This window comes from Aethalodelphis obliquidens, unplaced genomic scaffold, assembly GCF_003676395.1.
Source record: "Aethalodelphis obliquidens isolate GAN/ISIS:26980383/991018 unplaced genomic scaffold, ASM367639v1 scaffold6, whole genome shotgun sequence".
Classification (NCBI taxonomy): Eukaryota; Metazoa; Chordata; class Mammalia; order Artiodactyla; family Delphinidae; genus Aethalodelphis; species Aethalodelphis obliquidens.
In genome coordinates this window covers 25,028,565-25,044,139 of record NW_020837950.1, presented here as the reverse complement: position 1 = coordinate 25,044,139, position 15,575 = coordinate 25,028,565, and the positions used below count along the sequence as shown (strand labels likewise).

General features: G+C 35.6%; 1 protein-coding gene across 1 annotated transcript in view; it reads right to left on the bottom strand.

Annotated features, from left to right (window-relative positions):
* Positions 1–15,575, bottom strand: part of DHX15 (DEAH-box helicase 15) — a 52,461-nt gene that overhangs the window by 13,749 nt on the left and 23,137 nt on the right. Inside the window, exons 4-6 of the mRNA XM_027103236.1 lie at positions 13,719–13,878; positions 11,926–12,144; positions 7,646–7,813 (exon numbers count right to left, since the gene is read on the bottom strand). Of these exons, the coding sequence (XP_026959037.1) occupies positions 7,646–7,813; positions 11,926–12,144; positions 13,719–13,878 (547 nt within the window). The remainder of the gene's footprint in view (positions 1–7,645; positions 7,814–11,925; positions 12,145–13,718; positions 13,879–15,575) is intronic.

Here is a 15,575-nt window from a genome sequence, read left to right as displayed (position 1 = left end):
CATACCGCAAAAAAAAAAAAAAAAAAAAAAAAAAAAAAAAAAAAGAATTCAAAGTTTCATTAAGCTCATCATAGTACCTTCCTTTTTCAACAAAAAATCTTCAGGTTATTACTCAATCACATCATGTTTTGATTATTCAAATAGCAGAAGAACATCAAAAGAAAATTATCAATAAATCAATATAAGCTTACCTCACAGAATGTCTCCCTGAGAGAACACTCCTTTGTTAATATCCAAACTCCACACAACATGTATATCTTTCAATATTTTCAGGCAACATTGACAAAGGAAAACTTTATATCACCAAAACTCAACTCAGTATTTTAAACAAAATGGCACATAGGGATGAAAACCTCAAGTTAGAATCCAAGAATTTGCAGATCATCAGAACAGAACGTGGATGTTTTGTAAAGTGTATAGTCTCAAAGGGGGTGTCACTGCATACAAGGAAACTGTTAATCATTTTAACTTTTTATTGACAGGGAATAATGTTTAAAGCATTTACATACTAACATGATAGCTTGCTTTTTCATGTGGGTGTTTTACTGTATTTTAAACAGGTTTTAGAAGATTAGGGGCTTGAGAATGACATGTTACATAATTTTTCTTTTTAAACAATGGGAAAATGGGATCCTCATTATTATTTTCCCCAAAACATCTCATTTTGGGAACAGATTGCTGCCATTAAGTAGGAGATACGTGTATATGCAAGCAGTTGACACAGAAGATAGATCAGAGTCTGCTCTTAAAGCTTTTACAGTTTGTAAAGAAACATTAGAGGTGGAGAGGAAGTGTAATGACATCTAAAATGGGCTGTAAGGTTTCCCTGGTGGTGCAGTGGTTGAGAGTCTGCCTGCCAATGCAGGGACACGGGTTCGTGCCCTGGTCCGGGAAGATCCCACATGCCGCTAGGCTAGGTCCGTGAGCCATGTCCACTGAGCCTGCGCTCCGCAACGGGAGAGGCCACAACAGTGAGAGGCCCGCGTACAGCAAAAAAAAAAAAAAAAAAAGCGCTCTAAGATTTTTAAAGTGTTTATTTCCAAAGTGAAGACAATGAAAACTTACTGAGAAAATGGCGTTTAGGAGAGTTGTTGAAGGTAAGGTGGGATCTACCCACAAGAGGGAAGGGAAGAGCACTAGAAATAGAAGGTTCGGCTTAAACGAGAGAGCATGTGGACAAGAATGCCCATAGGCACATGTAAGAAAGGACTCACACTGCCAGGAAATCTTGGAGGTTTAAAAGATTACTAGAATGCCGCGGAGCAACTAAGCCTGTGTGCCACAGCTACTGAGCCTGCACTCTAGAGCCTGCGAGCCAAAACTACTGAAGCCCATGTGCCTAGAGCCCGTGCTCTTCAACAAGAGAAGCCACCGCAATGAGAGGCCCAAGCACCATAACTAAGAGTAGCGCCCGCTCGCCGCAACCAGAGAAAGCCCGCGCACAGCAACGAAGACCCAACGCAGCCAAAAATAAATAAATAAATTTTTATATATTAAAAAAAGATTACTAGAACATCACTAACAGGGTAATATTTTAGAATCACTTGCATGTCTAAGACAAAAACGCTCCCTTTGTGCATTGGTCAGTTGAAAAGACTACTAACTAGCAAATGGACAATAAACCATAAGTGGTTTGATGCTAATGAAATATATTTTCCAGAACATTTTGAAGACACGCACATTCAATAATTAGAGCTGAAGCAAGCATAAACAAGGTTAACAGGTGAACTTAAATAAATACAACCAGAGTTTATTTAATATTCTTCTACAAAGTCAGTGTGTTGTAGTGGAAGGAGCAGGGGTAGGTGGCAAAGCCAGGAATCAAACCTAAATAGCTAAGTAAGAGTGGAGAGGTTTTAACACCCCCAAGGTTTAATTTCCTTTTATAACTCTTGTATACTAGTCTAGCTGAGACAGAGTTTTAAGATATAAACTTAGATAATGTGGAAAGCCCTTGAAACTATACAGAATCACAAACTACATGCCTGTGATTACATAAGAGGTCTTGTAATTTTCTGTTATTCTGGGGTGAAAATGGTTGCCATTATGGATAGATGTTGTACTTCTAGATAGATGTTTAAAACATATTTTGGGGGAAAAAAATTTCACTTATTTCTAATAGAACAAAATATACTCAATGTAATAAAAATGTATTGATGTGATTAACCCTTTGAGTTATTTAAAAACAATTTTTGTCCACCAAATAATTTCACTTGGTGTTCATGTGTCTTCTCTGGGTGTGTGTGTGACAAATCATACAACACCTTATAAAGTGGTGTGGATGTGTGATTTCACAAGTGTTTAAGAATCAGGTGATTACACCAACTTTGACAAGCTCCGTGTCATTACTGATGATAAAGTCAACTGCCATCCCAAAGTCACACTCTGAAATACAAGCATAAAAACACCTAGAGAAGCATGGTCTTTAGACTTTTTCCAAAGATTAAAAAAGTAAATTGGTTAAAAAGCTTTAAGGTGATAAAAACTTTTTTTTGAGTAGGACCTACCTACCCTATGAGAGGTGGGTTTTGGGACAAAAAAGGGGAACAATCATATAACAAATTGCACAACTCTGAGGGAGGTATTTCTACTGACTCTACCACTAGAGCTGGATAAACAATACTAACTAAGGCTAAATAAAACATACACACCCACAGATTACAAAAGAATAGAGAAATAAATGAGATGATAAAAGTTATCTAGCTGTCTTGGAACCTTAGCAGTGGGGTGAGTGAGGCAAGCCCTAAGTATGTTCTAAATGTGTTAAGTGGCACATGATCTAATTAGGAAGTGGTCATAACACAGTGATACTGAATTTGTCAAGGGACTTACATATTACTGACAGGAATATATACGTTATAAGCTTTCTAGACTGTAGCTTGCAAATAAGTGTTCAAAGTGTCTTAAAGAGTGTTCAAACCTCACTTGCAAAGGAATTATTTCAGGTAAATAACCCCATATATAGAATAAACATTATGACAAAAAGTCTGGCGATGCCAATTCTAATCTTTTTATATTATATGTGTTAAGAATAAACTCTCAGCTAGATTTATCCCTTTCCTCCTCAATAATATGCCTTCTAATGGAATCCACGTTGATTTATTTCAGTAATTCCATTTCAAAGTACTTGAGTTGCTCTACTTGAATTCTATTTGGACACGGTAATGCAGTTAGGTTAAACAAATTTGGATTTTTAGTCCCTAGGGAACTCGGTGGGGGTCTCCAATTCAGTGAGGACATTAGCTTGTTTGTAAATGTCCCAGCAGCACCACAGTAAGTTATCTTCAGATAGTGTATTATTAAGCCTCTCTTTAAAGCTATAGAGCGATCACCATAAGGGCCATTTCTCTTTTATATTGAGCAATGTATGCTCTGAGCATACACTGTTAATTAGTAAACTCTAAGATAAGCTACAGAAAAATCAGCTATTTGTATGGACAAAATTAATGAAAACTAAATAAAAACAAAAATAGTTGCTGGATTTTAATAACACCAAATCTACATAAAACAGCAGCTATAAGTCTTAGTCAAAAAATGCATACGAGTGACTTACTGATGAGTAAACTTTCATGCATGTACAAAACTACTGTAGCTTTAGCTTAAAGTCAAATATTTGAACAAATGTCAAGCATGATCAAAACAGGTAACAGTCTCCACCCTCACATAAATTTATGAATTGCGTTCTCAACCTTTCTTTTAAAACAATTTATTTATTTATTTATTTTTGGCTGTGTTGGGTCTTCATTGCTGCACGTGGGCTTTCTCTAGTTGCAGCAAATGGGGGCTACTCTCATTGCATTGCGCAGGCTTCTCATTGTGGTGGCTTCTTTTGTTGCGGAGCATGGGCTCTAGGCATGCGGGCTTCAGTAGTTGTGGCTCTGGGGCTCTAGAGCGCAGGCTCAGTAGTTGTGGCTCTGGGGCTCTAGAGCGCAGACTCAGTAATTGTGGCGCACGGGCTTAGTTGCTCTGCAGCATGTGGGATCTTCCCGGAACAGGGCTCGAACCTGTGTCCCCTGCATTGGCAGGCGGATTCTTAACCACTGCGCCACCAGGGAAGCCGTCAACCTTTCCTGATTAAAAACTTGAAAGTTTACCATTGGTGCTATGTTGCAAGTCCACATAAAAAGAACTCAGTAACTATTTGTAAAAGGAATACTGGTTAAGTACCCAGTGCCCATAAAAGATTACATTTAATATAGCCTACATTTAAAAACTTGAGTACTAAAAAGCTGTTTTGTTATTAGTTTTACCACAATCCTATTAGGAACCCTATTTTGCATAAATTAATACAATGAGTAAGGTAATAAGGTACTACCTTACAAAACGTGCTCGAATATAAAGTAATTTAACAAAAACATGAATCAAATAGTATTTTGTTTCACACTGGAAGCAGACTGTAAACCCCTAAATGTTCCTATGTAATTTTATTTATTTATCTACTTACTTATTTTTGTGCTTTGTCACACTCTTTGTTTTTTTTTAAATTGGAGTATGGTTGATTTACAACACTGAGTTACTTTCTGCTGTACAGTTTACATATATACATATATCCACTCTTTTTTAGATTCTTTTCCCATATAGGTCATTACAGAGTATTGAGCTCCCTGTGCTATACAGTAGGTCCTTACTAGTTATCTATTTTATATATAATAGTGTGTATATGTCAATCCCAATGCCCAATTTATCCCTCCCTGTAATTTTAAATGAATTGTATCAGTCAGTGACAGCACTCTTGAATGAAGGTCCCATTCTAGTAACTGGCAGTTATGTTTAATTAATGAATTCATGACAAAAGAATCAAGCCTTGGCCTCTAGTTCTTTGTTTTATAATATAAATAGGATATTACCAAAGTTGTAGCATTTAAAAAAGAGAACAGGAAAATAGCAACTGAATACCAGTTCTTACTGTTCTGGTATCCACCCACATTCCCTCATGTAACCTGTGTGCATCTTAATTCTTACCCTTCTTCTTTTCCCACAATCCCACCAATCCTTTCTTCTATTCTAACTGAACCTGCCAAGCCCTGGGTCTGATGGTCACTTGCTCATCTCGCCTGCCAGTCACTGCTTGGCCTTAGTGCATTTCAACAGTCTCAGGTTTTCAGCTGGCACTCCTACCTTCCCTGACCAGCTTCAAAATACATGATTTACTGGGTGAATCCTCCTCTATAAACTTCTATAAAAATTGTTCACTTTCCCTTAAACATGCTGGGGTCCAATGTGTCTTTCCTCATAAAGAATAATGCACCAATTGCCAAAGGAAGTCCTCCCTCCCCTGGGATCATCCAGGGAGGCCATGACAGCCCTCTTCTCAACCTCTAAGATGAAGCTGACTCACGCCAGGAGATAACATGATTTCCCAACAAGAGATCCTATAGCTTTAGCTGAATGAAAGATCATTAGTGGATGATGAAATAGCACTGTGGCCCTTAGTTTTGATTCTGAATTAAAAGCCTGAGATGGGATCCCAAGGTGAGTCCAAGCCCTGGGAACTCCAATGGCCTCCCCTCAACATCTGTGGCCATCACACATATATCCAACTGCTGCTGAATCACTCTTTTCAGAAAGACAAAATTCTCCTAAATATCCTAGGATTTACAAGAACATGAAAAGCAATAGTTTTAAAAACCAAACAACTCATTCTATTCCATGGGCTTTGGCTGTAGAGTCTACAAAATGTACCATGTACTGGACTGACACCAGACTGAACCTAAATTTCCAATATACTAGTATTAACAGAGCAAAGAGCTCAGATATGAAGTAAGTTTTAATGTGTGGGCCCAACAGTTCTCAAAGTAACTCAAAATGGAATGAAGAGAACTACATGAAAAGACAAACATGGCAAATCTTGCTGTAAGCCAATTTTACTCAAAGATAAATAAAAACACCATTTTAAAATTAAAACGAATGCAGATAACACAAAGTGTACATGATTTCAAGAGAAAATTAAATCACCTGCCTGGAGGATGTACTAACTCTAACTCCTCTTTACTACGGAAAATGTTTACGAAACAGCTATTTTTATATACATCCATCGACAAAGAGTGAAGTTAAAAACTCCACAGAGAATGAGTACTTTTCAGTCAACAAATCAACTTCAAAATTATATACTAAAGTTATCACTTAAAACTGTCCCCCGAAGTTCTGAATGCACATAAACAGAAAATATTTTAAAACATATTCTAGAGACAGCACTGACAAAAATAATTGCAATAATTGAACGTAATGAAGCTATGATCAGACTATTTTTTTTTAAATAATTGCAATGTTGAACATAATGAAGCTATGATCAGATTATTTTTTTAAAAGTCATATTCACTACTCTTGTTGATCTATGAAAAACTCAAAACCTAATATTTTTCCTTATCAACCTCCTGTTAATTTATATACCACTACGCTGGGGGTGCCTAACTTTTCAGTAAGTTCTTTCCATTTGAAAAATGTATCTGGTTCATTTAACTTTTACACAGCCATGTAAAGAGATAATTAACCATGATACATTTAAATATCTTTATAATTTGTAATTTTCCAACAATCATCAAAAATGTTGGGAAAAAAGATCGAAAAAATACAGCAAAAAAAATTGTGAATCTGTTAAGCTAGAATACAGACATAAGAAAGCAATAAATTCCAAATCTGACTGACAAGCAAGTCATAAGTGAGTAATATTTCCTAAGACTTTTCTACATGAATAAACTCAAGAAATGTGTAACAGTTGCCACGAGGGCCTAAACTGTTCTAGATATGTTAGTACCCTGTATACAATAAGCTTAATCCCCGACAATCATCTCCCCAAGGTGATGAAGGTAATCAACTATACCCAGTTTAAAATATGCAAACTTTAAAACCAGATCAAGAATCGTACCAAAATTCACATGCAGCTTATTATATAGCCTAATAAGTGGCTGGGCTTTTTAGAAGCCAAATTGACTCTAGTGGCTTTCCAACCTTTTCAAACAATGCAATCTTATTTTCAAAGGATCTAAGAGAATCTCCATCTCTTAAAAAATAAAGGCATATAGCTACCTGTATCAAACTCAGATCTCCTTCCTATACACGCCCCCCACACACACAAAGCACCCAGAAACAAGGCTGGAATTCCCCTGGCTCCCTTCCTGTGCCAGGCAGATATCCACACCAAAAGGATCCACAGTTCCTGCCCACAAGAAATCCAAATATTTACGCAGTGTGATTAGTGTTGCTGTTATTAGAGATCTGTGCAGTCACCATTTCATACCTACAGACATGACATTTGGTTAGGTCTTGACAAAAATTCTAGGCAGAAGCCAAGGCACTGAAGAAAAAAGTACTTAGTTTTTGCCAAGTGATTTAATGGGGAGGAAGACATCTGGCTGTCTTCCTCACCCCAATCAACCTTCCATTTGCTAAGGAGGAACTTCTGGGGAGAGAGGGAAGCAGTATCTGCTCTTACTCTAAGGTCAAAAGATATGCAAAACTCTACTCAAATACATTTCTTTCTATTTACTTTGGAAATACAGGTAACGCTGTAGCACACAATTCAGATGACAATCACCCATAACTTACTCCTTTATAATTAATTCAACTCCTTTATAATTAATTTGATATCTCACAGACAAATCTTTCGGCATTAATGCAATGTTTATAGAGAACATTTCAATGCTACCTTTCTTCCAATTGCTCCGTTCTGCTTTTTTGGAGGCGGAGGCTCAAAAATGCGTTGCTGCTGCTGAGGTGGGAGTGTAGAGTACAGTGGAATGATTTTAATGTCACCAACTTCAGGGCCCAAATCATCAACCTCACGCTTTATTCTCTTACAGGCTTCATCAATTTCCTACAAAAGTTTGAGTTTGAAAATAAAATGAATACACACTGAAACATTTTAAGTATTTATCATAATCCTAGTTCTATGCACCTTATTTTCATTTTAGTAATCAAAATTAATTTAGCAAATTTCACTGGGATTTCCAAAAATAATCCAAGAAACTGACTTCTGTAGTCAAATAAACACAAAATTGCCTTATTGGCATTCCACACCCTTTTTCTTAGACTCGATATCCTAATTAATTCTCAACAAACTGTACTAAAATTGAAATTTCTCACCCAGGAATATTTAACTGCACTCATAACCTTTTCAATTTTCACAATCTAAAAGAAATTGATGTGCTAGATATTTTAAACAAGCCAATTAGGCTTTAATGTCACGTATCACTAATGCAATTATATGGAAGATTTGCTTCATTGTGCTTAATGAGAACACACACCTCTACAGTATCAACATAGATATTTAAGAACTAGGTTAACCCAAATATCTTAGAGCCTCTTCAAAAATTTCCCTACTACAGAAAACGATTCCAATACATTTGCATTCAAACCCAGTTTTAAAGAGAGGACACACAATGAATACTGAGAGTGTATGAGCGACAGGTGGATGGGAGGCTCTAGGGGATGGCAAAGGGACTTGAAAATGGGAAGGGAGCCAATTTTAAATTTTACAGAAGCTTTGATTTAGTTAAACTCAGAAGTATGCTAAATGATTTGGCAGTCTGTCCAATAATCTCTACCAGAAGTTACCCTTATTGACAAATTATTATCTTTTATTCAAAAGACAGAATGATTTTTAAACATTTATCAGGTTAATTTATTGTATATTATAATCAAGCTAGAATAATTTTCCTTGAAATGATTGTAAATCAAAGTGCAACTCTGTTTCCATGTTAAAGAATACAAAGATTTTGGATACTTAAGAACAACAAAAAAAAAGGTTTTTTCCATCAATTTCAAACATACCAGTTTTCTCGAATAACAGATAAAGTCTTGAAAATTGTGACACAGAAAATTACTACTAAGTATTTGATGTAATAGTTTCCTTTGAGATCTAAAGTTTCCAAACGAAAATGAAAGTTTGCTATTCACTGAAAAAAATATAACAAATGAAACAAATATTTTTACCAAAAAAACTGCTTTCAAATGCTGTACCTAGATTAGAATGCCCCCTGCTGGTATACAAATACAAAATTAGACCTCTTCCCCACCCCCGCAAAAAAAACCTGAATATAAATCCAAAACTAGATTTTATATATTACATATCCTATAGGAAAACTGACACCAGTATTTTCAATTTTGTTAATTCTATAATATATTCGACTGGAAAATAAATGGTCAGAAGCCACCAAATCCCAGATTTTATATAGAAAATTAAAAGTGCCCCAAATCATGCATTTGCAGACTCCAGAAATTTTAACAAGATTATTGTACTTGGAAGTACTAGAAGTATTTGCTAAGCATGTATGGAGCTAAAACAAAACCACTATTGCACGGGATATAAAGACTACTCTAAAGAGCAGAGGGGAAAAAAATGCCACACCATTTATGTTTTTATACAAAGTTCTAAACACTATGCTTTTAAACTCAGCAACAAAATTTTCCCTAAATTTAACCAAACTTCCAGAGTCAACACTGTCAGTTCTGAAGACCACAAAGCTTATTAACATTCATCAGCACAATGCAACCTTCTGCTTAGTCATGAATTGAGAACTGAGACAAAAGTTTAAGAGTTTCTGAATTCAGGAAAGACTTTCAGCTCCAAAAGCATCAATATGTATGTTAGTAAATTAATTCAGACCCTACTAATTTAAAGAATCTCAACTCCTGCATGTGGAAAAGATTCAGTGAAATTAAAGATAAAAGAATATACTGCTTAAAGAATGAAGGTTTCAACATCTTTAAGCATCTACAATTGATATTTCAATTATAATCATTCTTATCTAATTCAGTAGCACAGCTCCTCTAAGGAGTTCTTCTAGGAACACTTGATTTAATGGATTAACAAAAAAATAATACACATTCTAGAATTCACATGTTTTCCAACCTTTCACCAATTAAAAACTGGTCTCTCCCCTCCCAAATTAACTCAAGGGACTACAGAAAACACAACTGTTTACGTGGTCAAAATGGTAACATGGTCATCATTTTTAAATGTCAAGATAGCTAAATTTTATGGATGCTATTCAAATTTATGGAGACAGGAGTACTGAATTCCCAGAATCTACCATTTAACTGACCAAGTAAAAATAACAGGTTCACAGACATGAGGAATAGTAGTATTGCTACCTTATCCTTAAAGGTCTTTACATTCTTCAAGACTTTATTAGTCTTCTAAAGGAAACTTAAAAATGCAACAGGACACATGTAAACCTAGTTTAATTACAGTAATACTTTACTGAAAGATACACACATTTGAAAACCTTGGGGCTTATTCCCTTCCTTTCCCCAGCTGTGGGGTAGCTGCCAAAATATCAACCACAGAAATTTAACTCATAGAAAAGCATCTCAGGTCGTCTCCATAAGGCCATCTGATATTTCTGATAGAATTCTAATATGCTTGTCTATCTGAACATAATGACTATTTTGAATAGCCGTTAAAAAAACGTGCTATGCACTTTGGAGGAAGTGAGAAACTATAGAGACCATACACAAAAGAACAACATGAATACAACAGCCTCAACATTGCATTATAGGATAAACACTTTACATGCATCTAAAAAGCATTTGGTACTCTTGCTTACAAAATATATATATAAATTCTTCCATTCAAAATGCATACAAAGGGAGACTAATACATACAGAGATCTATCTGTAAAACTGAATTTGCAACCCACCTTTTTTCCCAAAAGAACAAATATGATTCTCTACTGTGAATGATTTTGCACCCCCAGGGGACATTTGGCAACGTCTACAGACTGGGGGAGTGTAACTGCATCTAATCCGTAAAGGCCAGAGACACTAAGAAACATCCTACAATGCATGGGGTACCCACAGCAAAGAATTAATCAGCCTACAACATAAATAGTGCTATGGTGGAAAAACCCTGCTCTACAGAAAAGAAACTATGGTCAATGGGACAGAAATAATAAATCATATGGACAATACTGAAAAAATGCAAGGGTAAAAAAGTCACTCAACATTTATAGCTCTTAATGCAACAGCATTTGATCAAATATTATATATCAAGCATCCCTGCAGACTGAACGCAAATAAGAGAGTTCACATTCTAGTGGAGGTGAATGAACAGCACAGATACAGAACATTTCCACCTATGAAGAAAGTTGTAATGGAAAAGCACTCCTCTAGAACCTTGCTAGGAATAGAATCTCAGGCCCTACCTGACCTATTGAATCAGAATCTTCAAGCTTTCTAAGTGATCAGCACATATATTAGTTTGAGAAGCAAGTTCTAGAAAATTCACAAAGCCTACTACAGCAAATGACAAGCTTTAAGAAAACCTCTAGAAAAGGCTTTCTAAAACTATTTTATCCAGATAGCTTTCATTGAGCTTATTTAGCCATCAAGAATTTTTCAGCACACCTGTAAACATCCTGTTGGATATGAGTTTAGAAAATGCTGCATCTGAGAATAAAATTCCTATCTTAAAATTGATGTAAATTCTAACTAAGGAATTTCAGTGATTCCTTCCAATCCTCAGTAAACACATGCAAGAAGACAAAAACAAAACACACACATTTGTTTTGATGGTAGATGGGCACCTGAATTACCTGAGTTCACTTACAAACTAAATTACTGACTATAATAACCAGATTTCACATCACCTGTGATTCAAATTCATACCTCAGCAAAACTGCAAATTAACACAACACTACTCACCACCCAGGTCTCTCCAAAGTTGAGACTACAATTGCTAAATCTTGAAATTCTAAAAGCATTTAATATTCTTAGGGTAATTAACTAGAACACAAAGACTAATAGTATAAAAGGGTATTCCTAGAGTACACAGATAAAAGGAGTTAAATATTTCATATATATATACAATCAGGTTGAAGAAAAACTTTAAATACTGGGATAAGAAATATATGGTTAATATATGCCAAGTTCTTAAAGTTGTTGCCTAATAGAAACTATAAATAATGAAGCAAATAATGACAATACCTCTTGACCAGTTAAGAAAAGTAGAAGATCTCCTTCCTCTTCTTCACACATATGAATCTGGATCACGGTTCGAATTGCTGCTTCAAGATAATCTCTCTCTGGTTCGGGAGTATAAAAGATCTCAACAGGATGTGTACGCCCAGGAATAGTTAAGAGAGGACAGTTATCAAAGTAAATCTGGAATTTTCCTGCATCTAGAGTAGCGCTCATAACTATAACCTGAAAAGAAAACAGTAAATTAAGTGAAGCTGTCTTCAAAGATCTTTATGTGGTTTTAAAGTAAAAAACAGAAGAGTAATGTTTACTGCTCCAAATATGTCAATATGCCTAAATAAACTGTGATTAAAAAATTCAAATACAGAAAAGCTGTGCTATAGTAAGCTATTTACATTTTTAAAAAGTAGGAATAAACCTGGCATCCAATAAATAAACTAGAATACATGTTCATGAAGCAACACCTTAAAAACCAAAGTTTATATAATTACATGATATGTAAAAGGGATTGGTAAAAGACAACATAAATATGTAGTATGATTGCAGCTATGTTATTAAAACAAAACATGACAACCTTGCACATAGGGGAAAACAGGAAGAAAGCGCAAAAACAAAACAAAACAAAATATTTCTCTATTCTTCCAAACCATCTTTATTAAGCATATGTTCTTCAGAACATTTTCTAAAACAGAAGCTTTCTATACTGCTGTAAAAGCCACAGTGAAAAAAGGTTGTTCAGGTGCAGGGTTGCATGACCGTGTAGTCACCCTCCTTTTATTTAAATTATGACGTTATATGACCCATTAAAAAACGTACTTAAATAGAAGGCTCCCCCCTTAAACATTCCACTACAGAGTTCTTAATTTCTACTTTGAGTTCCTAACTAAAAATTTCAGTAGCTCATAAGGTTTAATCAATAATGACAGTACTCATATAGTTATTCAAATATATTCTTTAGAAGCATAAATTTAATATTTATAAGCCAAATCATACTCAATATCAATTTTTCTTAAGACCAAGAATCTTTCTGCCTAGTATACAAACCCTCTGTAACACATACACTAACACACGATACTAAGTTCCAATGAATGGTACACACAGACACAATGCAAAAGGGGAACTTCATAAACTTTGGGAGACAAAAACGTCAGCATATTCAGTCAGTTTTAAGCCCTTATCAACACAGTAACACTGGCCAGGGTCTAAGGGGTGTAATGGACAGAAAAACAAACAAACAAACACAAGACCCTAGGTTAAGGGAAGGCATTTCTAAGGAGTGGTTTATTCTGGGTGTAGATATTCCACTCTCCAGCATTACGAGTTATAATGAGCATGTTTGTGTTGGGACAAGGACAAGGATTTGATCCTTAATGAAGGCGTTCCCTGTACTTAATAAAGTCAGGGTGAACAGAAGGCTTAAAAACACCATTAGATCATTTAAAACAAAACAAAACAAAAAACAAAAAACTGGGTGGGTTAGAAACTGAAAAGATTTGGCTTAAAAATACATTACTAAAATATATTACTAAAAATACATTACTAAAAAATACATTACTAAAAATACATTACCAAAAAAATTTGGCTTAAAAAGGCATTACCAAAAATACATACTTAAAGTCTAAAAGACACAGCAAGGTAAATTAGAAAGAAAGGATAAACCACTATAGGTACTCCTATTGGTTGCTTCTTTTACAGGTGATTATTTTTTGTAGTCGATTAGAGTGAGCATCATGTGCTCCCTGTTTTTTATATATACATACATATATAGGTGTTTTTTAAGAACAAATAAATTAATTCACCTTTAAATCTGATCTCTGTCTAACAACCTCCTTCAGAACACCCATGAGAATATCTGTAGCCAATGTCCTTTCATGAGCCTCATCAAGAATTATTACACCATAACGCTCCAAGAGAGGATCATTCATAGCTTCACGAAGTAACATCCCATCAGTCATATACCTATATTGACAAAGAACATGTTAGTTAAGGTTCATTTAGGGCATTTTAAAACTAACCTTCATGACATAAATATGAAATGCAAAGACATCAGATAAGTCAAAATTAAACTCTTATTCAAACCAAGTGTGCTATTGTTTCATAATCAATTGCAAAATTAAGCTTCCAGAAAAACTTTTCAGTGAATATATCAAAGTTATACATTATCAAATCCTGTCAAGTGAGCCTGTAATACTGCAATACATTGAGAAAACAAGGTAAATCTGATGATGGAATATAACAAACACATGGTTTCACACAAATGCCAAAGCAAAATTAGTCACTTAAAAAATTTCTTAAAAACAAAATAAAATTTTAAACAAATATTCAACCTGCAAATAAAACTAAGAAACCATTTTAAGTTGCTTTATCACATTACAGCACTAAAATGTTGTATTTCTTTAAAATCCTAATAATTCCTCACTTAAGCTAACAGACTCCTGGTTCAAAAGGACTAAGAGAGCACAAGTCTACCATCTTTCTTTCCCCAGCCCCATCCAATTCAATAAAATGATGGTAAAGAATCATAAAAAGGAATATATTCATGGAATGAGTAGCAGCATTAGCACTATGGAAATACTGATAAATACATATGGAAGAGAAAAGGCAAATGGCATTAGCTGTATCAATGAAGCAAAGAGGAAAACTAGGCTTAGGGATGGCTCAAGAGAAGACAGCTAATGTGTAATACAGGCACTCAGAAGAAGGGTGGTTTGCAGAATGGCTGTATGGGTCAGCCATCTCCTGTCCATTCCATTCTGGCTGCTACTGTCACTAACACGAAACGCTATCCTACATTTGGCACCTGGACAAATTGCAAATGCTGAAGTCACAGGTCATTCAGTTAAAATACAAATCCATGGTTTTATTTACAGAATTAAAAGCAGTATAAAAATCTGATGTCATTATTTATGACTTCACTATTCTGGCTCTATTTTTTGTTTTGTTTTGTTTTGTTTTGTTTTGCGGTACGCGGGCCTCTCACTGTGTGGTCTCTCCCGTTGCAGAGCACAGGCTCCGGACGCACAGGCCCAGCGGCCATGGCCCACGGGCCCAGGCACTCCGCGGCATGTGGGATCCTCCCGGACCGGGGCGCGAAACCATGTCCCCTGCATCGGCAGGAGGACTCCCAACCACTGCGCCACCAGGGAAGCCCCCTGGCTCTATTTTTGACAAATTAGTCTAATCTAATCTTTCACGGACCAACTTGGTATTTTTAGCTAAGGCCATCTGCTGGAGCACCAAGTTCAGCAAAATGACAGTATACAACCCACAGGAAGCCCTCTCTTTATTTTACCTGAACTTAATTGTAAATTAAGACTTTTGGCAAAGAAATCCATCTTTACTCTTTATATGTTATGTTTCCTTCTTCTTTGGTCCTATTTTAAAAAGGAAGCTACCACATTCCTGGCATCGACACAGCATTACCTGCAAGATTATTTTATATTAAGACCATGAAGCAAAAACAGAGCCAATTAAACTATGACTCAATGCCTTAACCACAGTGCACTATGGTGCATGAATCAGCTACACTATCCTCTAGATGCTCTGAAATATCTTTTATCTCTTTGAGGACATGTGGTGCTTTCTCCTGCCTTCAGATGTTATTACTGACATGAGCTGGGCAGTCCTTTTGCACATTATCTCAGTAGCAAAACATT